This window comes from Ochotona princeps, chromosome X, assembly GCF_030435755.1.
Source record: "Ochotona princeps isolate mOchPri1 chromosome X, mOchPri1.hap1, whole genome shotgun sequence".
NCBI classification, from domain to species: domain Eukaryota; kingdom Metazoa; phylum Chordata; class Mammalia; order Lagomorpha; family Ochotonidae; genus Ochotona; species Ochotona princeps.
Genome location: NC_080865.1, coordinates 104,679,888 through 104,704,687, shown reverse-complemented (window position 1 = coordinate 104,704,687; position 24,800 = coordinate 104,679,888). Strand labels below are relative to the sequence as shown.

General features: G+C 45.8%; 1 protein-coding gene across 2 annotated transcripts; it reads right to left on the bottom strand.

Moving 5' to 3' along the window:
- Positions 1 to 4,773: 4,773 nt before the first annotated feature.
- Positions 4,774 to 11,578, bottom strand: VMA21 (vacuolar ATPase assembly factor VMA21). Of its 2 annotated transcripts, XM_012930742.2 has the most exons (4): positions 11,353 to 11,578; positions 10,967 to 11,220; positions 6,017 to 6,126; positions 4,774 to 5,516 (listed from the first exon to the last, which is right to left on the bottom strand). In XM_012930742.2, the coding sequence occupies exons 2-4, from the start codon at positions 11,074 to 11,076 to the stop codon at positions 5,374 to 5,376; spliced, it is 363 nt and encodes a 120-aa protein (XP_012786196.2). In that variant the 5' UTR covers positions 11,077 to 11,220; positions 11,353 to 11,578; the 3' UTR covers positions 4,774 to 5,373. The 2 variants fall into 2 exon arrangements, with proteins under 2 accessions (XP_012786196.2, XP_004598599.2); XM_004598542.3 differs by lacking the exons at positions 10,967 to 11,220; positions 11,353 to 11,578 and adding an exon at positions 10,708 to 10,855.
- Between the last annotated feature and the right edge of the window lie 13,222 nt (positions 11,579 to 24,800).

Genomic DNA, 24,800 nt, shown 5'->3' with positions numbered 1-24,800 from the left:
GTCATTTTTTAAAGATCTATTTCATTTATTTGAAAGTCTGAGCTACAAAGAGGGAGGAACGAGAGATCTTTTATCCATTCATTCACCCCTTCCCCCAAACAGCTTCCACCACCAGGGCTAGGCCAGGCTGAAGCCAGGAGCCAAAAACTTCCGTAGGTCTCCTTTGTGAGTGCAAGACCTCACGTAGGCAGGCGATCCTCTGCTGCCCTCCCGGCTGCGTCAGCAGGCCGCAGGAGCGGAAGAGGGGCAGCTGAAGCTGAACCAGTGCTTAAGGGATGGCAACCCCCAGGCAGGACTCAGCAGCTCCAGCACAGCGCAGGCCCCATGTGCAGCTGGTGACACTGAGAGATCTCAAATGTGCTACGAGCGGTGGCGTTAGTGACAGCTAGCTGGAGTTCTCCAAAATACAGAAAGCGGCTGAAGCACCATGAGCAAGGCCGCAGGACAGAGCACACACGGCGCTGGCCAAGGACGGGCTGCTGGACATCACGAGCGGTTTTCTCTTGCTCCGTCTTTAATGAATTAGCCATAAATGTTTTCTCAATCTTACTCTCTTAGTGATGTTTGAAACCCACTTCCCCTCAAGTGAGTTTAAAAGAAAAAAGCTGTGCGACAAAGACCTTTTTTGTCCTCATTAGCACGCCAGTCGTGACAAGGTCACTCGAGCCCCCCCGATGCGGTACAAGCAGCACTTCCTGTCTCGGCACCAGACTCCCAGGCAGTGCAAGCGCCCCGCCCGGCAGGCAGCTGCTTCCTTCTCACTTGCACACAGTCCACATGGCACAGAGAGGCGCACACTCACAAGGCTGACACAAGCTCGGCGCATGTTCTGTTACACAGAGGCAAGCAAACAAACCAAAAATGTCAACAAAATAAGACACATTAAAGACACAATAGGGACACTTTTTTAATGATAAGAGATGACAAGTTCATACAAATTATAGGCCACAATAAAACGAATACAAAAACTCATCCAGATAATAATTAGAAAAGCATCACTTACAAAAGGGATCAAGCCCCCCACATTCTGTAATCACACACAGCCTGGAACACAGTGCATCTACATCCTGCCGCTAGTCAGTGCACTACTCAACACAACAGCACAGTCCATGACAATACTGAGCGAAAGATTCTAGCACTTTCAGCACGGACGTCAAGAGCCATATCGTAACAGGTTCACTATGCAAAACTCAACTGGGAATGTGTGAATGTCCTCTGCAAAGTGTAAGGCGCTGTGCAGATGGCGTTAGCTATTGCTCTTCTCCTGCTCAGTGCACTGAGCGGAAGAGAAAGGAAGACTGCATAAACGACCAATAGGAATAACGAATAAACCTACGAAACCGAATGCAGATACGACTTTCAAGTAAGACATAGCAACAACACAGGCAAGGAGAGTGGCCAGGAGTGATGTTGAGGAATTCCACACTGTTCCAAGGAATACATAAAAGATGAAAACAGTCGTAGATTACGTGCAATATTTACAGTTAGGTTCCCAAGGTCTTTGTGAAGATAATCTATTTTGAAGGTGACCCTTCTCTCTTGAAAAAGAAAAACAGAACAGATCTCCCACAGTTCCTAACATTCACTTCAAATCAGCTCTTCTAAAAATTATCTTCAGGGCTTGCATGGTGGCGTAGCAGGTAAAGCTGCCACACGTGACTCCAGCATCCCATAGGGCTGCAGCTCCCATCATGGCTGTTTCGCTTCCTATACAGCTACCTGTTGATGACCTGGGAAAAGCAGCAGAGGACATCCCAAGCAGGTGGGCCCCTGCACCCACTCAGACGAAGCTCCTGGCTTCCACCTCGCCCAGCCCTGGCCGCTGCACTCATCTGGGGAGTGAACCAGTAGATGCAGGGTATCTCTCTGTCTCTCCTTCTCTCTGTGTAACTGTGATTTTTCAAGTGAATATTTTTTTAAGTTACCTTAAACATATGGCAAACTCTGAATTAATGGAGGCTCCACTCTGGCGGACAACACAAAATGCCTGACGGCAGGGAAACGTGCCCTGGACCTAGCCAAGGAATAACTTCAGTGCCACAGTTGAATGATGTCAAATGGGCCTAGCAACAGCGTGTAACTCTACTCGGCCATAAATGGAACACAAACAGGCCTTTCTATACAGACAAGAAGTGCACACTGGACACGCGGGAGCAGATTTCAAACCTGTGTCCCATGCCCCTCAGCCCTCAGCTTTGTTTGGGTATACCTTCCTTGTTTCTACTGATCTGCTCATAGGAAAATGGAGAACAAACACCAAAACCAAACAAAATCAATCAGTTGCTTCTTCTGGCAAAGCCAATGGCGTTTTAATGATCGAAATATTCTAATCATTATGAAGTATTGGTTATATATCTGTGAGACACAAATGGTTTTTATTAACAGCAACTTTCCATTTCTTCACTTACAACTCACATTCTCCAGGTGTGTAGGATGGACGCATCTGAAGAGCTCCTGAGCGCGGGTGCTGGGGCCGGCGGGCAGTGCGCACAGGGTAGATCAGTAGCTTGCCCTGTCACTTCAAGGTACAGTTTTTGAGGTGATTCTTGACAACCAATTTTCAAACCACAATGAACGTAGTCCTACCTTAAAATATTTATAAGGACTCAAATGTCATTTGCTATACATTTCAAGTATATATACATTATGTATGAGGAAAGCAGTGTCACAGCTTGAAAAATATATCTATTTGCCAAATGTTACATGTTATTTAACACAAGTAACAACAGCAAACTAGTGAATTAACTAAAATCCTAGGGGGGAAAGCTGTTTTGAAAACAAGCCTATTTTTAAATCATCTGAAGTGTCAATCCTAGCATCTGACTGCAACTTCCAAGGGAAAGAGTTACAACTGCTTTTGCTGAAAAATATTCATACCATTATCTATTCAACAAATGTCTAAGACCAATCAAAATAATCTACCAGCATTAATAATATTTAGCAAAAAGCACACAATTTCAAAGCATGGTTCCAGTGTTGTGGTACAGCACATTAAGCTGCCACTTGCCAGGCTGGCATCCTCGAGTAGAGCACAGGTGCAGCAGGACTGCTGCAGTGTTGAGGAGACCCACGTGGAGCTTCTGCCTCCTGACTGGCCTGGCCCAGTCCTAGCTGTCTCCCTCTAGCTCTTCCTTTAAATAACAAGAATTTTTTAAAAAAAGAAAAAACCATAAATCTCCATTTATCAACTAAAAAATGTCCCAAAAATACAAGAAAAAACCTTGACAATTATAGAAAAAAAGAACTTCAGCGGCCAGTTCTAAACACAGCAGGCCATGTGAGGAGGCATCTAGAAATCCAGCACACAACCTTGCCAGCGCCACGTTCCGAAAGCTTCACCTATGACATCACACGCATAGAGCAGAGACAAGTGTAATATTCAGAGTAACTGTTTAAAAACATTTAAACCGTAGGCAACAGTTAAATAGGATCAGGAATTGAAAATAACCCTACAATTGTCTTACTTTTTTTCAACAAATGAACATATATATTTAACTTTTCTGTTTTATCACCTCCCTACCCCTTCAACAGCCCCACAACATAAAAAATAGCAAAGGGGCGCAATCCCATACTGGCAAACCCTACGGGCTACTTACTAGAATTTCAGTAACAGCAAGCATACATTTAAAAGAGAAAAGGGAGAATGCTCTTTTAAGAAAATGGTCAGTAGTTACTTCTCTAAAAAATGTACATAGCTATCAGGTAAAACTGAGACTTTTAAGTGAAAACAAAATTTTAATGTGTATCCAACTTACATGAAGAAATAGTTTTCAGAACACAACCATGTTCTAAACTGAAAGGTGGCACTACTAGGGGGAATGATAATTGTCTGCCTGTTGGAATATTAATTTTCCAATTTTCTATAGAGAATATAAATTATGGTTCTATAATTATGACAAAAAATACACATTTAGGGGAGTATTTTCAGATTGTACACAAATAGTACCAAATGGCTAGAAAGAATCCAGACTAAGGATACTGAAATAACGCCAGAGGGCTTTACTTTCCTCCATGAGGAAGGACCTCAACAGCAGGCAGACAGTAAGACAATAAATCACACACACACACACACACACACACACACACACACACACACGCTGTAACATAGCTCTGACTGAAATGACCCAAAGATTGGAAATTCCAATAACAATACTTCTCAATAAAAGTAATGTACCTTCAGGTTTATACTCCTAATACATGCAACAATTAGTATTTTAAATGTAAATTTTTATAACATCACACAATAATTTTTAAAAACCAGGAAGAGCAATTTTCAACTGAATCATCACAAGTTGTGCAATGGGAAGCCTAGCTGCAATGCTGAAGGGAGGTGTGGCACTGATCCGAAGAAACTGGCCTGCAGAGCACCCAGGAAGCAAGCTGAGGCCTGTAATCAGCCCTTTGCTCACTAGCTCCTTCAGGAAACTCCTCACAGTTTTTCACAGGAATGGCTATGAGTTAGCCTCATTCCCGCCCACCAGCTCCACTCCAAACAACACAACGACGGAATCCTCCTGCCTAGGGATGACGCTTCATGCAAAATTCCCTGCGGGCTGGGCCCGGCGCAATAGCCTAGTGGTTAAAGTCCTCGCCTTGCATGGCCGGGATTCCATATGGGCACCACTTCTAATCCTGGCAGCCCTGCTTCCCATCCAACTTCCTGCTTGTGATCTGGGAAAGCAGTTGAGTACGGCCCAGAGCCTTGGGACCCTGCACCATGTGGAAGACCCAGAAGAAGCTCCTGGCTTCAGATTGGCTCAGCTCCAGCCATTGCGGTTACTTGGGGAGTGAACCATTGGCTGGAAGATCTTCCTCTCTGTCTCTCCTCTCTGTATATCCGCCTTTCCAATAAAAATAAAATAAATCTTAAAAAAAATTTCCCTGCAGGATTTAGGTTCATTCTAGTGTCCACAGTTTGCGCAATTTTCAATAAGAAACAAAAATCCCAAACCCAAACACCAGGTATTTTCCTGATTGCTAGGGCAAGTGTTCCAGTTGGAGAAAGTAAGTTAGGGTTTGCTTCACTGTACACATCACAACATATCCAGAAGTAAAACTCCAAAGCACTGTAAGACAAAACATTACAAAACATTTTCTTTGTAAGATGCCAAATTCTTTTGTGAGATAATACGAAACCAATTAAACCTCCTAATTTGGAATTAGCTTTTCCAAATTCTCATTTGAAAATGAGACGTATACAGTTAAAATCACTTGTACAAATCACTGTATTAGAAGGATCAAGATTTATAGTAGCCAAATGTGACTCTTTAAGACTGACTTTCATGTGTTCTGACAATTTTATTGAAGTTCACCAATGCTCCCATAACATTTGCTATATAAACAATGAGGTTAATGCTATGAGAAAGTGCTGCCTTAATCCTGCTTGCCTTCACGCCACTGCCGTGAGCCTTCGTTCCAGGCCACGTACACAAAGAGAGCCAGCACCACGTGCACCGCGACCACCGCGACAATAGCGGCATAGAAGTAGCTATCTCTATTGGACATCCCCAGGACACCTATCAAGAGAAAAAAGGGTCCAGTTAATTCAAACATACCAACGCACAAAAAAACCCAGCACATACCAAACAGTATTAGCTATGTATCTGACCAGTGAGGCAACCAGAAAACAACACTGTGGATTATCGTGAATCAAGTATTCATCAAAATATCTTTTAAAGGACTTCAATATCAAAATTGGGACTTAATTTTTCTTCTTTCCAATGTCTGATACCAAAAGCCCATTCCCCCAAATTTCTTCCTCCATGTCAGTCCAACTTTGTACTCCAAGGGATTCTAAAAAATGTATAGGTTGTTCACAGAAAAACTTATGATGTCAAATTGATAGAAACTGCAAATGATAAGAGCTCCTGTCATGAAAACTCTGAAGTAAGATGATTTGTGAAAATCAAAATAGAAGAAAAAAATAAGAATAGCCCGTTAATGGCTAGAGAGAGGACCAAGAAAGGCTCAGAATCTAGTAAGGGGGCAAATGTCAGTGGTAAGAGCCGATGATTACCTTCAAATATGTATGATTTGGTTGTGAAGTATAACCCGATAGGAACAGTGATCATTAAAGCTGTGAAGAACAGGAGCGTCTTCAGGGTAGATGCTAATGAACCTTCAGTTCTGGAATGAAGCAAACAAACAGAAAATTAGGACTCACACAGCTGTATCCACACACTCTTCCATCCCTAGTGTTATAAATACCCACAGGCGAGATGCCGGGAAGTTTGTGCCTGCCTTAGGAACGAGAGGGATACGGCCTGACAGCTGTAAGGATCCAGAGACCAAGCTGTGGACAGCTGGCATCGCTTCAGCTAAAACACGGCCTTTACATGATCACCCTCCAAAAACTGCCTGAGGTCTAATGGAACCCACTGAGTCCTAGCGAAGCTGCGTTACAGCAGAGGTCACTTCTGCACCCGTTCTGGCACCAGGCCCTCCAGTAGAGCAGGCAGCACAGTGCCAATGGCAGACATCCAAGCATGGTTAAGTCCACAAGGGCAAGGCACTTCGCCTATGTATTGGGAGCGAGCAACCTGGATGCTGTCAGCCTGAACACAGGACAGCTGCCTCTCCGCTCATGCAGATGGAGTTTGAATCCAGCTACGTCTTCATCTCCTGAACTATCTGGGTAACTTAGCTTCCCCAACTAGTTTCACACCCAGGGAGCAAATGGAGCCTCGACTGCTGGGGCCCATGTGGTGCCCAAGGCCAGCAGTGTTGCCTAGCAGAACAGCCCCATGTACTGCAATGTCTTCCAAGCACACATGAGCTGATGCAGTGCCCTTCCCTTGCAGGGTAACAAACCATTAGCCAGGCTGTGCCACACGGCCACACTGTCGTGCCTTCCGGGAGTCCCAGCTACTAAGGCACATCAGTTTTGGAGTCCCTACTGCCACTGTTCCAACCTCAGAGAACCTGGACCGCTGTACGCTGCAGAGCTGCCACTCTCATTGTGCCTGAGTTACCACTGTGCTCCAGTGGCTCAGCCTCTGCTCTGCCGTTAGGCGAAGCCCCTGGAACAGCCTCCACAGCCATGCCAATGCTACACCTTAGACGCCCAGGGTCAGACTTACAGTCTCCTTTGCGTTGGGCCTGCGGTACCAGGGAGTGATTGTTCCAGTGTCAGAGTCCTCAGCATGGAGGAACAGCTGTGTTTGTCTGAGAGAGTGACTAGGACCAGGTTCTACAGGCTCTATAGTCACCTGTGCTACTGCAACATCAGCCCTATCACCCTGGGGGATCCCTTCAGCCAGACATCCTCGATGTGGGGAAAGGGAGAACAGAGGGTCCCCAAAACTCTCAACCTCAAGAACCCTAAGAAACGACCCCATCATCACTACTACAAACTCCTGCAAGCCTACACACCCAAATCCTACAGTCATCACAAAAGCCCAACACAGCTGAAGAAGCTGTGTGGAAACTGCTACTAGGCCCCAGAGCCCACAGAGCCTGTACACCCAACAGTCCAGGCCCATCTGCAGGGACAAATCTCCACCTGCAAAAGCCACTATGGAAAATGCTGAGGCAACTGCTGTGGCGCATGGACAGCCATCAATACGTGATCTATCATATCTGTAAGATGCCTTACGTAAAAGCTCCATGGTAACCACAAAGCCAAAACAAACAAACAAGGAAACTACAGCAGAAACACAAACAAGAGAATGGCTTCAATGCACAGCACTACAGAAAATGGAAAATCCAAAGGTAGACAATGTGGGAAAGAAATTAACAAAGGACTTACATGACAATCACAAAACAATGAACAAAATTATGGGATAAGTCCTTACCTAGCCACAATAATCTTAGCTATAAATGAATTAAACTCTCAACCAAAAGACAGAGTAGCAGAATGTATTTTTTTAAAAAGAGAGAACTCCCTACAAGTGGCCCATTTTAACTTGGAGGAACAGACTGAAAGTGAAGAGATGACCGCCAGTCCATGAAACAGTAGCCAAAGGAAAGCAGGGGTGGCTATTCTTACATCACATCAAATAGACTTCAGGTCAGAAACAACTATAAAACCAAGTCATTCTTTAACAACAACAACAACAACAACAAAATCAACCATCAAGAGAATGTCAACAATCAAAATACAAATACTACCCCAGAAAATGTAATTAAAAGATTTTGGTGCAAAAAATGTGAACTATATACATGGTTTTTCATCACATGGTACACATTTCCCGTGAACTTTTTGAAGATCCCTCATAAATTTGTACTCACCATCAGAACAGCAAATTATAAAGCAACTATGGCTAGGCTGAAGGAAGAAACATCAGTGGTATGATAAAAATGTTTCACTTTCAATAATGTATACATCAACCAGGCAGAAAATTAAGAAGGAAATGTTGGGCTTAAACTGCGCTTTCGAACAAATGGACGTCCAGACATATGTAGAACTTTCCATGCAACAGCATTAGCATGCATTTTTCCTAGTACATATGACATATTCTCTAGGAAGGAACAAGTAGGAGGCCATAAAAGAAGTTTCTACAAATTCAACGGAGACTGAAATCCTTTCAAGCACTTTTCACACCACAGTACAAATCAGTATCAGGAAGCAGTTTAAAACTCACAAATGTGCAAATTAAACAACACGTGCCTTAACAGTCCATAAGGCAAACAAGAAATCAAAAAGAAAAATTTTAAATATCTTTTTTCTTTTTTTTTAATTTACTCATTAATTACATTGTATTATGTGACACAGTTTCATAGGTACTTGGGTTCTCCCCACCCCTCCCCAAACCCTCCCACCATGGTGGATTCCTCCACCTTGTTGCATAACCACAGCTCAAGTTCAGTTGAGATTCCCTCATTGCAAGCGTATACCAAACATAGAGTCCAGCATCTTATTGTCCAGTCAAGTTCAATGGCTTCTTGAAACTAAGGGTGTAAGCATGACAGATCAAGACCGAGGACATGCAGAAAAAGCAGCTCTGAGAGAAAAAGTTACAGCGTCAATGCCTACATCCAAGCAGATGATCTCAAATAACTAGTCCAACAGCATGCCTGAAGCAGACCCAAGATTAGCAGGAAGTTTTAAGTTTTCCAATTACAAATTATCTAACTTGATGAACCAAGAATCCAACTGATTATATTTTGTTAGATTTTTTCTCTTGAGAATTCATTCTTTTGTTTTTTATAAAAGTTTATTACTGAAAAGATGATAAAACTATGAAAACATTTTAAACAAAACCGCTCATAATCCTCAGATCCACACATAACCCATTTCTCCATGGTAATTTCTCCCTGCTCTACACACAGCATGCCCCATGAGTTGTAATCCATCTTCAATTCCTTCTAATGACTCCCTTTCACATCCATTTAAAAAACTTTCTGGATTATGCAGTCACTAATATGAAACCAAGTACAGTCATGTATCGTTTAACAACAGGAGTAGGTTGTGGGAAAGGAAGTTGTTACTTGCAGGGTAGCACTGTGCCACGTTGGGGTGAGCTGCCTCCAACGCCAGCAAACTTCTCTAGTGTGTACATGGTATTCGTTCCTTGGCTTCCGGCTCTGCCCACTGCTGCTGGTTCTGCTAGTGCAAACTGGCCTGGGTAGACTCAGGAATTTATTCCAAAACAAAGTCACTGACATGAGCCGTTTCTCTTGTATCTCTTAGTGTCTTCACAATTTACTACAAATGAGGAGTGGCAAAGGTGAGAATGAAACTCATCCTTTCAGAAAGGAAACAAAATCAGGATGAACATCCCTGTGCCTGCCCACCTTCACACCACCTAGATTTGCTCAGCTGTATGTGCAGTTCTATAGTGCACACTCAGTTGGCACAACTTGCTGTGGCTGTGGTGACAGGAAAGACTTACAGCAGAAATCGTTCACTGTAAGATGCAACGGGAAATACTACTAACTCTGGCAGAACTACAGTATATTTTGAAGGATTTGGTTAATGCATTTGTTTGAAAGGGCACATGAGAGAGAGAGAGCGAGAGAGAGAGAGAGAGAGAGAGAGAGAGAGAGAGAAAGGCAGGAGAGCTCTTGCATATGCTGGTTCCCTCTGGAAATGGATGCCCACCGCAGCTGGGCCAGGCTGAAGCGGAGTGGACTGCATCTGGGGCCTGTACGATCCAATACTGTGATCTTGGACAAGTCACGAGTCAACTTCCTCTTCTTTAAAACTGGAGAATTAAGACGTTGGAGACACTAAGTTGTAAGAATTCAGAATGCATGTAGAGAGTTTCTATCCTGAGCCTTGCTCACAGAGCTTAAGGAGCGTGGCTAACTTGCTCCCCACCACCCTCGCCTACTGCGCTGGGCCACAAACACTGCCTCATCAGATTCCTTCAGTTGACCAGGCAGCCCCCTGCCCTGCTCCCCATTGCCAGGGGAGGTCCCTGCGTGCTTGCATTCAACATCAAGGCGCCAGGATGCGGGCCCTGTAAGGAGCGTGGAGTTGAAAAATGCCGAATCCCTGTCTTCAGGCAGGTAATCCTGCAGTGTGGAGACTGCAATAATGTGGATGAAAGCTCAACCTAAGGCCCACTGATGGACACCCCGGGACCCCCCTGGGTCCCTTGTTCCCAGGCGAAAGGCTTGGGCCAGAGTGGCAGATTGCATGCTCCTGCGTACTTCCACGTCTATCCCTCCCCACAGCAGGACCCAGAGATTCCAGACTCCACGCACACCCCACTGGACTCGGCTTTTCCTTGGACCGTGCTCCAGGCAGGGGTTCAGCGCTACCTGAACTCGGGCGGCTGCAGGGCGTTCAGCGCCGCTTTGTCCAGGCGCTCCATCGCGTCGCGGTGCCGCGGTCGGGGCTGGGGGCTGGGGAAGGGGTTAGGCGCGGCGGCTGCGGGGCTGACAGGCCTAGCTTGACCGGACCGGAAGCGCTCCCGGAGCACCGGGTCGCAGAGAGCAACACGCAGGCGCGGCGCGGCGCAGTGACGCAAGCCCGCAGACACTGCGGCTCCGGGGCTGGGTGGAAGCTCACGTGACTTACCGGCGGGGGCTTCGTAGCGTGCGGCCTGCCGGGGGCGGCCTGTGCTCGAGGAGTAGGCCGGGCGAGTAGCCCAGCAACTCCACGTTGAGCCGGGACTTGCCGCGCAGCATGGTCCGCCCCAGCGAGCGGCGTCGCCCAAGTTGGCGCGGGCACCTCTCGCTCGCGTGTCGGGTCTCTGTCGCCCCAAGGCGACTGGAACTGATGAAGCGCGAGAAAAGACGAGCGGGCTGTGGTGCTAGGCAACGGAGCAGTTCCTGAGACCGACAACACACAAAAAGCAATGTACATTATTCCACCAGCCGGTGAGCACATGTCTCGTTAATTACTGCCCGCAGCGCACGTCCATCCGTGGGAAGGAACCGGGAGGAGGTAGTTTGAACACTCACCGGAGTCGCTATGACTCGAGATGGCAGAGCTGAAAAAGCCCTGGCCGCTGACCCCAACTTGCACTTAAAGTTAGAAACATAGTTTGCAGCTGCTCAGAAAGCCGCCAATGAGACAACAGGGACTCAAATAGTAAGGCTGCATGGGCCTCCCGAGCCTGCGCAAGTAGGGAGAGGTATCGGCACAAGAGGGTGTGTGCACCTCGGGTGAGCCTCCACGAAATTAGGTTGCCACTGGCTGCTACTAACGGGACAGCCCTTACAAGGTCAACGCCTGCGAAGCGCTGTGACCGCACATCTATTTTCTGCAGCACATGGCAACCAAGACCACATGTGAGATGATGACTAAAGCGGCAGCTGTGAGAGGGGCCAGGGCTGCTGGCCCAGGCACCAAGAAGCCTGAATTCTAGTTGGAATTTCCTAATTCCTCCCTGGCCACTTCCATACCCTGAAATGGAGAACAACTTCCCGAACCTAAGAATTTGGACCACAACTGGAGAGGATTACTTTGCTGTGGAGTGTACACTCTGCGGCCAACAGAGCAGATACAACGTGCCCGCTGGGTTAGGCCGAGCGGTTTCTTTTTTTTTTTTTCCTCCCTGTTTTTAAGTGGTTGAAAATGAATTAGTCAAAGGGAGAAAGACGTGTCATTGACATGAGAAAATTATGTTGTTCAAATTTCACCATCCCTAACTCAAATTGGATTAGGACCCAGCCGGACTTGTGCAGTCTGTATTGTCTAACATGGCAGTGTCAAATACTTAGGAGAAGATGTTAAAGTCCCCAAAGCTGGAAATGTTGACCCTCTGTTCCTTTACATGGCTGGAGCTAACCCAGTGCCCCCCCCTCAGACCCCTAGGGCACCCACACCCAGGACTGCAGTTGGCGAACTCTGTCCAGCATTTTTAAAGACCTAAAACGGTTAATGTATTCATTATAAAGCACCAAAAGCTGCTTAACACTATGTCTCTGCTCGATTTTCAGTACTAATTACTAAAACCATGATGTACCTGGTAGCTGCAGTCTTTTAAAACATTGAATGAACACAAGGGGAGGAGTTGTCTTTCCCCAATACCCAGAATAAGGTCTGGTACATGGCAGGCACTCAAGGAGTATGTGTTAAGGAACAAACTTGGGTCCGTAAGAGGACAGAGAACACAGAGGTTGTTGGTAATGAAAAGACAGGGAACTGCTGATGTGCTTGTTGCATGGCTCTCTGTAACAAACCCAAGCGGTTTGAACAACAGATCGAAAGTTCAAGGTTCTGCTTCCTTCTGAGGGCCGTGAGGGAAGGGGACCATGCTGTGCCTGTCGCCTGACTTACCATTTGGGGTCTTCTTTGGCTTGTGGCAAAATCACCCTGATACCTGCATTTCTCTTCACTTTGCACTCTCCCTGTAAGTAAATCTCTAACCTTTTCTGTAACTGCATTTGGCTCACCCTGCCCCCATGTGACTGTGTGTCAATGACATCTGCAGCAGTGTCCCACTCCTAGTCCTAAATGGAGCCTGGAATTTCTGCATCTGAGTTTTAGAGGGACACACCTCAGCTAAGAGCAGTGCAGACAAGGAGACCGTGGCTCAGATGGGCAGGGGACTAGCTGGAAGGCCCATACCTGTCTGGTGAGGTCTCACTCGACTCCTGACTCCCAGGCCAGCATCTTTACAGTCTCAGATCAGCAGCCTGTGTGGCAATTGTTTGATAATGCAAATACTGCTCATAAGTGAGATAGGACATGGCACCATTTAATTTAATCTGTGTGTGTGTGTGAACTGAAGCTCTGGAATATCTTTTCCTCACACTGTTGGAGTATTTCTGCTGAGCTCACTAAGGCACAGATAGGACTGTGGAATACACTCAGACACTGTACGGAGTGAGTTTTGCCAGCACTCTGCCCCTCAGCAAAGCCTGACCCTTCCCACCTGCAGCAGCTGCTGAAGAATCAGAAGCAAAGGGAGCTGTTGCCATGGGAATAAAATGGCATGTCAGCAGGTATGGCGACTGCAGAGGAAACCATAGCAATGCCCTGGTTATTCCCTCCAATAATCAGAAAATGACACACTGAAAGAGCTCCAGGATGGCACTTTCACTTGAGCTGAGAAAGCTGAGCTCAGGATGGAAGAGAATGCTGCAGATTGCCTGGGTCCTCGAGAAGACTGAAGAATGGACCATCCCTGACTCTCAGTCTGTTGTCTTTGCCATCATATTGTTGTAGAGTTTTGATACCAGCAAAAGCGCACACCTGGACTCCAATTTCCCAGCACCCTCCGATTTGCTTTACTGACCTACAAAACCATGGTTCCCCAAAGTTCTCTTCTGGGGAGGTGGTTGACTGTGGGCTGGATGGGATAGCTTTGTCCTTGAAACACTTACTAGAGAGAGGGAGAGAAATGGACTTCTTTTTCATGTAGAGTGTGATGCATTCTTTTCTAAAAATACAGATTGATAAAATGTGCCTGCCCCTTAGCAAACAATAGAAAATACAACCTGTTCTGCTTTCAAGAAAACAAAACTGACGAGTTTGAGCTAGGGGTTAGTATAGTGAACACCTCCACTGTCAGCAACCTCCCATTGCCCTGCCGTTGTCAACTGCGAGTTTTGTTTGTTTGTTTTGTTTTTTACTTGAAAGATACAGTTACAGAGAGAGAGATGTGTTCCATCTGCTAATTCACTCCCCAAATGGAGCTGGAAGTTTCCTCCAGGTCTCCCATGTGGGTGCAGTGGACCAAGCACTTAGGCCATCCTTTCCTGTTTTCCCAGAGCTTTAGCAGAGAGCTGGATGAGGAGTAGAGTACCCAGGAGATGAACCAGACCCACATCGGCTGCCAGCATTGCGGTCAACAGCTTACTCACTAAGCCCGATCACCATCCCAAAGTGTGAGTTTTTCTCGAGAGTCTCACTTCACACTCGCCCGTGGCTTACCACTGTAAAGTGTGAGTCTGAAGACTAATTTTACAGAGCCTGTTCACAATCCCTACCGTTTATATACCATCCCTATTTCACAGGTGGAAAAACTGAGGCTAAGGAAGGTGGAGGTCCATGTTTCCTGACTTCAATCCACTGCTCTGAAAGTTATCTTGGGCTACTTCTTCCAGCTCTGTTTGTAGAGCTGAGCTGGGATGACAGCCAGTAAACAGACCCACTAGAATCACAGCTTGCTTCCAGGAGTCAGGGCTGATTTTACCTACCTGACCTGCCTGTGGCACACCTATGGAGCCCTGGGATGTCATGACACTGGTCCTACTGCCAGCCCAGTGTGGTACCAGCTCAGCCTGGGCTCCCTTAGCACACTAGGAGTTTCATACCAAAGGAACCCTCCTGTGCCAGGTAGCAGGACTGCAGCTGTCAACCCCAAAGGGAAGGATCCTACCCCCAGGCACTTCCATCACCAGCTGCATCTCGGGAAGAGACTGACAAGAACACCTTGAGGGCCCACGCCAATGACAGTTTAAGACAACGTGCATGTCATGCCAAACAAGGGCCAGGCTCAGAGGAGGAGTCAGTGACCAGTTGGTGGAACAGAAGGGCAAATGCCAGGGCTTGCCTGGAGGCAGAGCCTAGAGATTCAGGAAGCAAAGCTCAACGTCTAAGAAGGCAGGAGGCAGGTTTGCATTGGACCCTCCCAGGCACCAGGTGGGTAGGGATGAGAGGGGAGAATTAGATCTGCATTTAGTTGCGGTGGCTCCCATAGGTCCTGCAGGCGTGGGGCCAGGCCCCGCAGCAGCCATGCCCACTGGTATATATCTGGGGGCATCAGGGTCTGAGATGAAATCTTGGTCTCCATATAACCATCTTTTGGAAGCTGGTATGCCCAGTCTAGCCTGCAGTCCCACTATTCATCGAATAAAATAGCTACATAATTGATCAGCGACTGGAGCCCAAGGGAAATTGTGTGTGTGTGATGTTAGGGACAATGTGGTTTAAAAATCCCCACAGTTCTTACATGATTGCAATGCAAAAGAACTACAAATTTTTTGTTACAGATTTTTCTTTATTTTTTCCTGTTCTCTGTTTTCATTTCTTCCATTGTTGTGTTGGAAAGTTAGGTTGGCACATTGGCATAACATGCCTTCACCTATAGCACCAGCATCCTACATGGGTTCTTGTTCATATTCTGGCTGCTCCACTTGCCATCCAGCTCCTTGCTGAAACCCTGGGAAAGCAGTAGAGCATGGCCCAAAGCTTTGGGACCCTGCACTCACATGGGAGCTCCAGAGGAGGCTCCTTGCTCTTGGCTTTGGGTCTGCTCAGTTTCAGCCATTGCAGTCATTTGGGGAATGAACCAGTGGACAAAAGATCTTTCTCTGTCTCTTTCTCCTTATAAAATCTGCTTTTCAAATAAAAAGAAAGAAATCTTAAGAAAAAAAGGTCTAGAAGCACAGGATGACTAAATCCAGCAGCCGTGAGGAAATGAAACTCATGAAAAGCAAGGCAACAGGGAGCTGCTCATTTGAGCACATGTAATGTTAAAGGGGGCTGGCACTTGCACTGCAGTAGGTAAAAGCACCACCTTTTACACTGGCATTCCACGTGGGTGCTGGTTTGAGTTCTTGCTATTTCACTTCCAGTTCAGCTCCTTGTTAATTTGCCTGGGAAAGCAGTAGAGTTTTGCCCAAGTACTTGGGCCCATGCAACCACCTTGGGAAAGCTGGATGAAGTTCTGGCTTAACACTGTTGGTGGAAGTGCAATTAAAAACAAAATTTGCACATGGTGGCCTAGCAGCTAAACTCCTTGCCTTGCATGCATCGGGATCCCATATGGGCACCGGTTCTAATCCTGGCAGCCCTGCTGCCCATCCAGCTCCCTGATTGTGGCCCGGAAAAGCAGTCAAGGATGGCCCAAAGCCTTGGGACCCTGCACCCATGTGAGGGGAGACCCAGAAGAGGCTCCTGGATTTGGATTGGCATAGCTCTGGCCACTGTGATCACTTGGGGAGTAAATCATTGGGCGGAAGATCTTCCTCTCTCTCTCTCCTCCTCTCTGTATATCTGACTTTCCAATAAAAATAAATGAACCTTTAAAAAAAAACACAAAAGTTTCTACTCCAGAAAATCCATAGACTAGAAAGAGAAATTGTATTCAGTGACTTCAAACCAGATAATCATGTACATTACAGGTCACTAAGAGTGGACACCTAACATACATTAAAAAAATACATAGCTAAGTGAGTACATGCCCCATGTTTGGGAGATTTTGCAGTTTGGGGTCAGGTGACTGGAGAAGTAAGGCCCATCTCCTTCGTGGTGAGTGAGAGATCAGAAATTATTTACTTGATGATTATATTTCAAAAAGAAGACTTTCAGTCCATGCGGAAACATTGCAGTCCCATGAGGGTGAGGGTAGCAAGAGGCATTTGGAATCATTCCAAGAGTTTATGTATTTAAAGGCAATGCAGAAATGTCCTAGAAATTAATGGTTATGCTGATTTTAGTGCAAAAACAAAAAACCCTTCAAAAGCCCGTGCATTTGAAGAGTCTTCAGAAAGTGCATAAAAATGAATTAAAGGCCCGGCTCAGTGGCTAAATCCATACCTTGCAAATGCTGGGATGCCATATGGGCATGTTCGTGTCCTGATGCACCACTTCCCATCCAGCTCCCTGCTTGTGGCCTGGGAAAGCAGTGGAAGACGCCCCAAAGCCTTAGGACCCTGCACCTGCGTGGGAGACCCACAGGAAGCTCCTGGTTCCTGGCTTTGGATCAGCTCAGCTCTGGCTATTGCAGCCATTTGGGGAGTGAGCCAGTAAGTGGAAAATCTTTGCCTCTCTCTAAATCTGACTTTCCAATAAAGAAAATGAATACATCTTTAAAAAATTATAAAGAAAAATATGCCTGAATTTCCAACTTTTTACACTAAAATAAACTTAGCTTTTACTTTTTCCATGAATTTTTTAAAGTACCATTGCACATTTTGAAGAGAACAGGGAAAAGCATCTGAAAAAGGAAAGGTGGTGTCCCCTTCCTATTGTCAATGGTAGCAATTAAGTCCATTAGCCTATATTGGCCTTCACAACACAGATGATGTGCTGAAGGCCATACCATGGAGAGCGCACTCACCTATTTGCTGCCTTCTTTGGCTGCCAGTTCACATTCTTCCCAGTGTGGCTGCTTCATTCCCAACTTTTCCTCTCTTTCTCCCTTCACCCTCCAAGCTGCCCTCCAGCGCGCGCACACACACGTTGAATGACTTTCTGAGGCAGACAAAATAGGCCAATCCTGAATCGCCTCAAGCTGCATCTCCCCTGAAGTGGTCTCCCCCATTTCTGCAACTTTCCTTTTCAGCCTCTACCTTAGAACCTTCAAGCAGTTATAATCGCCTTCAGCTCCTGCGGCAAACCTCTGGTACATCTGATCTCCCTCATTAGACTGTACGCTAGTGAGGAAAGCACGTGGCTAGTAGCTTTGTCATCGCGGTGCTTACTGTCCAGAACAGTTTTGAACATTTACCCTCAGCCAAAGTTGTGGTGTAGGGCTGCATTGAGAATTCTAGGGCTACCTCTTGGGCTCCCATCCGTCATTGCCTTCTCCTCTGCTCCGCGAACTGCACTGTGAGAACACGAAGGCTGGAAGAATGAAGATTCACAAGATCTGTTCCCGCAGCCATTCCCCACAGGAATACTTGGAGTACATGTCTGAGGAACCCATGGTGTACTGTGCTAGGGAATCGGGGATTCCTCCTGAGGAACTATGTCTAGCACCCCCTTGTGGCAGGCAGGCGGCCACTTCAAGGCCTGAGGAAACTGGAGACCTGAGGGAACTAGAGAGGAGCATACATCTTGGAAACACCTGCCAAAGCAGGCTAGGTCATGGGCAGCTGCCAAAAATGGCAACATTTGCACCATACAGTAGCAAATCTTTTGGAAAAGTTTTGTCATCAGTTTGCAGATCAGGCTGAGATCTCTGCTAGAAAGTTCTGTGACAAGAAGCCAACTTGCCACTCCCTACTGCTGCTCACCTGCCACCCATTTTACCTACGGAATGTTACCTTCACTTTGGCGCCTCACACTGCATTTAGGCACATACCACAGGCATCTGGCTTTCCTCCTCATGTCTAAGGCCCAATTTCAGGCAGCATTCTCTGGGCTCTCCCCTCCAAAAGGTCCTGAGCTCCACAAGACAAGCTAGAGTAAGTGTTGCCTCTGGGAATGCGTGGGATCACAGACTGCCAAGTGATTACCCATTGCCCCTCTTTCCCCAAGGGTCTCAGCACCTTCCAGGACAGCCAAGTACTAACTTCTCTTGCCTCCAATGTAACCTATCCTTGATTACTTTCTCCAACACTTGCTGGTGATCACTTATCCATGGCATGAATCTGTCAGTAGGTATTCCAACTTTCTAAAAAGATATGTATTTTTCTTGTTGAAAAGACAGATCAAATTATGGAGAAAAGGAGAGACAGACAGATCTTCCATCTATTTGTTCTCTCCCAAGTAGTCACAAAGACCAGAGCTGAGTCAATCCGAAGCCAGGAGTCAGGAGCGTTCTCCGGATTTCCAACGTGGGTGCAGGGTCCCAAGGCTTTGGACCATCCTCTGCTGCTTTCCCAGGCTATAGGCTGAAGCTGGAAACAAAGTGTAGCAGCCAGGACATGAACTGGAGCCCATGTGTGAGCCCAGCGTTTGCAAGGTGTGGATTTTAGCCATTGCGCCACTGCACCCAGCCCTGTACCCAAATTTCTATGTGAGTGGTACCGTGCCTTCTCTGACATGTGCCTGATAGCTTTTCTAGAATCAAATGTGTGTGCTCACATTGGTCCCTATAACATCTCACCTGTGTGTCCAGGACGCATACACACAGGACCCGGTGGGGAACAGCTGGGTTACAGCGAAAGAACTACACTTGGCACACAAGATGTGGACTTGAATCTGGGTTCCTGCATCATTTCCTAGCTTTGAAACCCCAGATAACTCAATGTCCCCTTTTGAAGGTTCACTCTCCTCATCTGCCTGAAGACCTAATGGGTATAGTGGGCACTTAATCAACTTCAAAGCACTGGCATAAGAGGCAGCAGGGCTGTAGGGGAAAGAACACTTGGATTGGGGTTGAAAAGGTCTTCACACAAGTGTGACTGTATCTGGGCTCCTGTGTGACCTTGAGTGAGCCTCTGCACTTGCCCCTCGGGCAAATGGTGGAAAAGGGTGTGGGTGGAACGGACGATGAACTCTGCAGTGATGACCTGCAGGGTCCTCCTTCAATCACAAGCTTTAGAATTGCCATACCATGGCCCCTGCCCCCTGGTGTGCAGGGATTCTCAGCCTAGGGTGGGGAAGGAGGGTAGGTTACATTGGATGACCCGTCTCTTCCTCCAAAGATCAGCTGAGTTGGTGTTCTCCAAGGCTGTGATGAGCTCAGGCATGTATTTTATAGCACACAGTACAGATTTGTGTACACAGTTGAACTTAGCTGAATGACTGAATGAATCTTTCTTTGTGTAGCAGGGAGGGCCTGTAATGGTGTGTTGTCCTTGGCCCCTGACACCAGGGCAATGATGGAGTCCCACAGTAAAACAGTTTTGTGTGTAAATATCACTTAAGTCTGCACAGCCATTGTCAAACACTGAGGTCCTGACAGAAGCCAGTGCACCAACCTGGAAGCATTTTTATGATAATCATTTTCCTCCAGAGCTAGGAGCTTCAAAAGGGAGGCTTTCAAATACTCCCTGAGAATGTTGCAGCTGGAAGGAACTTCAAGATCACGGAATTCATCCCTTTCATTTTCAAGATGGTGAGGCAGAGGCCCTGACTATGTGTGGGGAAGGGGGGTGGGCGGAAAGGAGGTGCCTTCTATCACCTGAGGCCTGGCTTAAAGAAGAAGACCCCCAGAGGCTTCCCACTGCCCACGCTGCTTGTCAGCATGCTGGTTAAGACCTTGGCAGGCATTTGGTGAGATAACAGAGCCCAAATGAGACTTGAGGGTGGCTACAGGCAAGGACATAGCCGTGAAGCATTCCAGGCCTGAATTCCTTTTGCTAATGACTCTAGTTGTCACCCAATTTGTGTGCCTTGAATTAGAGCATCAGTTGATTGCATTCAGAGAACTGGTTTCAAGCATGTTTGTGGCTTGCTCTTTTTCTTTTTAAGATTTATTTATTATTATAAAAGCACTCACAGAGAGAGGAGAGAGAAAGTCTTCCATCCACTGATTCACTCCCTATATGGCTGCAATGCCTGAAGCTGAGCCAGTGTGAAGCCAGGAGCCAGGATCTTCATCTGGGTCTCGCAGTTGGGTACAGGGGCCCAAGGACTCCAGGCTCCTTGCACTGCTTTCACGGGCCATTAGCAGGGAGCAGGATTGGAAGTGAAGCAGTTAGGACACAAACTGATCCCTATTTGGGATACCATTGCCACAGGCAAAGGCTTAGAGTGCAACACCGTGGCTCCACCCACACACACATTTATGGTTCTATTCTCAGGTATTGTAGGTGCTCCAAGAGCATTTGTGGCCCAGTCAAGTGTCCCAGTGTGTAGGGATGGCTGGCTGCCAAGCTGTTGGCCCTTCATAAGGTAGCCAACATCAGTGAGGCGAATGTAGGGGAGAGGGCAGGGAAGGGAGGAAGAAGTAAGGCAGGAACAGAAAGGAAGGTAGAGGAAGAGATTCTGGAGGAACCCGGGCCTGCTACGGAAAGCCAAGAGGCTGCTGTGTGGGCTTAGCAGACTGCATTCCCCGCTCGGGAGGGGTTGCTTCGCAGCTCCTCTCATCGATTTAGACTTGTATTCACTTACTCCTTGCCTACGAGGTGCCTGACTGTTTTGTTTTTGTGATGTGCTCTAATAGCCAAGGGTAAGCCTGGGTTCACATTCCACTTGTGTCATTTGTTAGCCATTTGTGAGCTTGAATAATTAGCTCTCTAGGTTCTGCTTCTCTGTCAAACGGATGCCATAGCATCTACTTCCTAAATCATTGTGAGGGTAGAGCCGTTTCATGGATGTAAAGCATGCAAAGCAATGCTTGGCACGAAGAATAGCTTTTTTGTTGACATCGACGAGCAAAGGTGCCAGAAAGCTTTGCCATGGTTGAGGGAAATGGACAATTAAGAAGTGCAGCTTGCTCGAAAATGCTAAACAATGTGGGGAATGTGGAGGTAGAAAGGGGAGTTGGAACTCAGAGGAAGCTGTTTCCTACCTAGATGCTGTGGTGGGATCCAGCCTCGTGGAGGAAAGACCCCTCCATTCACTGCTTCAGCTTGAATCTGCAGCCTAGGCCTGGCCGACTCTACCTCTCCAGCTTTTGTCCCACTGCCCAAGGTGACTTTGCTCATGATCATCCCTCAGGGGCAGAGGAGATTTCTATGAGAGGGAGAGGACTCTGAGAGATCAGATGCCCTGAGGGTGAAAAGATGCTTGCTGTTGAGTTCAAGAAGATGGCTGAAGTTGGCAAGTAGCCAGGACCTTTGCCAGTACAACAGGGCAAACGCTTGCAACCAAGTCTGGCAGCCTGCAGACTTCTGGAGCAAACATGACCTTTGCAGCTGACACAGAGTTGTGTCAGGGAGCCAAAGGCCTTTGGCAGTGTGGCTAATGAGGACTTGCAGGATGAAGCTTGCCTCCTATCTTTAGACTCCATGGGACCACATTACATGTTTCCTAAGCTGGGCTTCCTCTTTGGTGCTCAGCATGGTGAGACAGACTGGGAGTGCCTTAAATCTGTAATGATGCAGATGGTTTTAGACTGGGCTTTTTAGGGGATGATTCTAGGAAGAGTGGTATGATTAGGACATATTATGAGGTCATAGGAGAAGTTTAAGACCAAAGCATATTCCACTCTGTGTCCCAGAACCCCGGTCATGCCAAAGTTATACTGAAAGTCACTTTTCCAATCTAAACAACCCCACCTTTTTGCTTCTAGACTCAACACCTGACTTCTGTTCTACTTGAATCCATTTGGACAGTAGCCATATCATTTTTGCATGACTTCTCTATAACTAGATAATTTCCTCAGAACTTAAGTTCTGTATGAGTAAAGTGATAGAACTAGACCAGGCTGCCTCTTGTCACCAAGGCCTTTGTACTTGCTGTTCTCTTTGCCTGGGACTTGGATAGGCCATAGGTTCCAACAGTTTTATCACATATATCTCCACTTTGGAGATTTCTCTGTCCACCCCAACTAAGATAATCTCCCATTAGGCTTGGTTCCATTATCATTCTTTACTTTGAATTTATAACAACCAATTACCTTATTTTTAAAGATTTGTCTATTTTTATTTGAAAGGTAAAATTGCAGAGAGAGAGGAAAGACATAGAGAAATTTTTCATTTGCTGATTCACTCCCCAAATGGTTGCAATGGTTAAAGCTGAGCTTATCCAAAGCCAGGAGCCTGGAGCTTCCTCTGGGTCTCCCATGTGGGTGCAGGGACCCAAGGACTTGGGACATTTTCTGCTCGTTCCCCATGCTATTAGCAGGGAGCCGGATCAGAAGTAGAGCAGCTGGGACTCAAACTGGTGCCCATATGGGGATGCTTGCACTGCAGGCGAAGGCTTAGCTTGCCATGCCACAGCACTGTCCCCCAATTATTTTGTAAAGGTACTATAGCTATTGTCTGATAGTGCAACCAGAATATAAGCTCTGCAGGAACAGAATGAATGAGAGTTTCTGACAACCATGGAGAATGACTATTAATATTTTTATGTATTTTATTCCATATATATGTGTGCATGTTCGCTTTAGCCCATCCTGGTTGCTACCAAAGCATTTCTTTGTTACAGTTCTGCAGGCTGAAAGTCTGAAATCAGGGCGCCAATATGACTTAATTCTTTATGTGAGTAGTCCCCCTGGTCATAGGTAGCTGTTTTCTACTTGTATCCTTACATAGTGAAGAAAAAATGGTCTTCCTCCTGCTTCCTCTTGGGGGACACATATTGAATTCGTAGCAAATGCACATAACATTGTGCTTTTCTTAATTGCTATTTTGTAAACCTTCTTTCACTTTTTCATTATAATACAGGGGCAGTTTACAATATCAATAAATACTGATATTCATTGTCATCTTTTTCAACTTGATGCTGATACTAATGTAGAGTTCCTTTTTATTTATTGAAGTTTAATTATAGTAAAAATGTATTGTTTAGGTGTGAAGTTCTATGAATTTTGGCAGTTTATGACATAAGTAGTATAATCAACAGTGTAATTTTTTATAATCCTAAACAGTACCCTCAAACACTTGCCCTTTGTGGTCAATTTCCCAGCCTCTAGATTAGATCACTGGTAGCCAATGATCTGCTTCATGTACCAGTAATTTTAGTTTTTATAGAATTTCCATGTAAATGGAACCAGATAGTTGGTAGACTAACTTGTTCACTTAGGATGGTTTCTGAGGTTCACCCACATTATTGTAAATATGTAATTCAATCTCTTTATATCTCAACAGTATCCTATTGTACAGATACTTTAACGTGTTATTCTAGGTACCAGTTGAGGAAAACTTAGATAATTTCCAGTTTTATGTATGTGATCATACAAGTTTTTTATTGGATATATCTTTATTTCTCCAAGTTAAATGCCTAAGGGTGGGATTTTGAGATGGTCTGGTTAATTTGTTTAACTTGGTAATTCATTGTCACACCATATCTAACATGTCAATACCATTTTACATCCCTACTGGCAAGGCATAAAAGTGCAAAGCAATTTGAACAGGTGTGCAGTGGTCTAACATGAGGTTTTAATTTGCTTTGCCTTAATCACCAATGATGTTGAGCATCCTTGCCATTCTTGTCACCTCATAGGTAAAATGTCAGTTAAATTCTTTACCTATTTTTCAACTAGACTCTTGGCATATTGCTGAGCTCTATCAGTTCCCTCAGGCTGCTATACTAAATTACTGCATACTTAGTGGCTTAAAACAGGAGAAGTATATTCCTGTACAATTGCGGAAGCCACAAGTTAGCACTGAGTCTTAAAGGATGTCAGTGCAAGTGTCCATTGAAGTGTAAGTAGGGCTGGTTCTTTCTAGAGGTTCCATGGGAGAATGCAAGCTTTGGCTCCTCCAGCTTCTGGTGCTTGCAGATACTCCAAGGCTTGGGGCCATATCTGTGGTCACAATGTCTTTTTCTTTTCTGTAATCTAATCTCCCTCTCCCTCACCATCAAATCAGAAACTTTTGATTACATTTGGGAACTACTTGGATAAGCCAGAGTAATCTACCCATCCCAAAATCCTTGATTAAGTTACACTGGCAAAAAAAAAAAAAAAAAAAATTCAGGAAAGCTTGGGGAGACATTATTCAGCTTCTCACATGAACTGAGAGAGTTCTGTGCTGCTCATCAGTCCTTCGTAAGCATTTCCTGCCTCTCTGTGGTGGTATTTTCATTCTCTTAAAAATGTCTCCTGAGGAGCACAATTTCAAACTTTTAATTTTGATAAAGTCCAGTGTATAAACTTTTTCATTTCTTGATTTTGTTTTTTTGCATTGCATGTGTCCTGTCTAAACAAGTTTTGCATAAGCCAAAAACATAAAGA